The sequence below is a fragment of the Dichomitus squalens genome (genome assembly GCF_000275845.1).
Source record: "Dichomitus squalens LYAD-421 SS1 unplaced genomic scaffold DICSQscaffold_47, whole genome shotgun sequence".
Taxonomy (NCBI): Eukaryota; Fungi; Basidiomycota; class Agaricomycetes; order Polyporales; family Polyporaceae; genus Dichomitus; species Dichomitus squalens.
Genome location: NW_006766929.1, coordinates 228,097 through 229,680, shown reverse-complemented (window position 1 = coordinate 229,680; position 1,584 = coordinate 228,097). Strand labels below are relative to the sequence as shown.

At 47.0% G+C, this 1,584-nt stretch overlaps 1 protein-coding gene across 1 annotated transcript; it reads left to right on the top strand.

Annotated features, from left to right (window-relative positions):
- Positions 1-587: 587 nt before the first annotated feature.
- On the top strand, positions 588-914 carry DICSQDRAFT_68202 (uncharacterized protein; the record flags this gene model as incomplete). Its single annotated transcript, XM_007369347.1, has 1 exon — positions 588-914. A coding segment is annotated over one exon (327 nt), but the record flags the coding sequence as incomplete, so codon positions are not given.
- Between the last annotated feature and the right edge of the window lie 670 nt (positions 915-1,584).

Below are 1,584 nucleotides of genomic sequence, written 5' to 3'. Positions count from 1 at the left end.
TGATTGGCGAAGGAACAGTCATCGTACCAACTGAGCTTGGAACTACCTTAAAGCTGACGAACGTCGCTATGGTACCCAACCTCACGTATAAGCTTATATCCTTAGGAGCATTGCTCAAGGATGGATTGGAAGCACGTGCAAGCACTGCTGAGATCTCTTTCTATCGGAATGATAGGCTTATAGTCGCGTTTAAACCGCGCTTTAAGAATGACACTATATATGTCACTCATACGCAGCCTAGATCGGCGTGATATGCTGTCGCAGCTATGGTGCGGTTCAACTAAACGCCACCAGTTTTGCACAGAGCTAAGTGCACGCTTAAGTGGTCACATGACGTCCTTGAGCTTGGGGCTCAACGACACACCACTGGTCGTCGAGAGGTTGCATAGGCCGACATACTTGTTATAGTAATGTACATAGTAGTGAACGAATAGGAATACAACATACTATGACAACCACATCATCTTGCTGAACCTCCTGTACTCGACGCCAACTTATGAAATGCCTAGACGCAAGAAGGCCTACCTAGCGGCAGCAGCTGGTACGTTACATACAGACCTTTCCCTATAAATTCACTTACTCACTTTGCAGGCCATATATGCATATTCCTGCCTAAATTCCATTGCGAAATCAACTTCATCGAGTACTTCTGGGGTGTGGTGAAACATTACCTCCGAGAACACTGCGATTACACCTTCGACACTCTTCGGGAGAACATGCCGAAAGCCTTGCGGTCTGTTTCAGTGGAACTGATCCGGAAATGGGAACATCGTGCATGGAGATTCATTGACGCATACACTGAGGGCCTGGGAGCTCGCGAGGCGCAGAAGAAAGTTGAGGAGTTCAGTTCCCGTAGGTATAAGTCTCACCGTCGTGTACCGAAACAGCTGGCGCAAGCAATGGACATTGCATAATATTATGTAATACAGTATAATACTACATTAGGAATTAAGCGCTCAAGTCACATGATCTACCCGACTTGGGAGGGGTCATCTGGGCCAACATTGGTCCAATTGACAAACCCTTACAGTGAATATGTTCCCTATGGGTAATACTTGCAAATGACAGGTTATCAGATATTTTGACTGTAATGTGAGGGAGCAGTAGGACGACGGGGAGACCGGCGCTTACCATGTACAAAATTGGTGGCGTTTAGTTGAACCGCACCATAGTAATGCTGTTGACTATGAAACTCTTCACCATCGTTTCGCGCACCCTTCGCGCGATGTGCTAAAACATGCACGGAAACACACGGAAAAGTGCCCGCTTGTTGAGTTCCCTCTTCATGACTCAATCTGTCGAGGATGTGCTGAAGGCAAAATGCCATCGCAACCTCATCCGCTTGACATTCGTCGAGCGACACGTCCTTTCGAGCTAATCCATTTGGATCTCAAGGATTTTCCCGTGCCTTCATACCACAAGTACAAGCACGAGATACTGTACTTTGACGACTACACGTCGCATGTATGGACTATCGGACTTCGTACAAAGGCTGCTGCACTTCAAGTTACACGGCAATGGCTCGCATATGTCGAGAACCAGTTCAATGCCAAAGTGACAGAAATGGAAATCTGATTCTGCAGG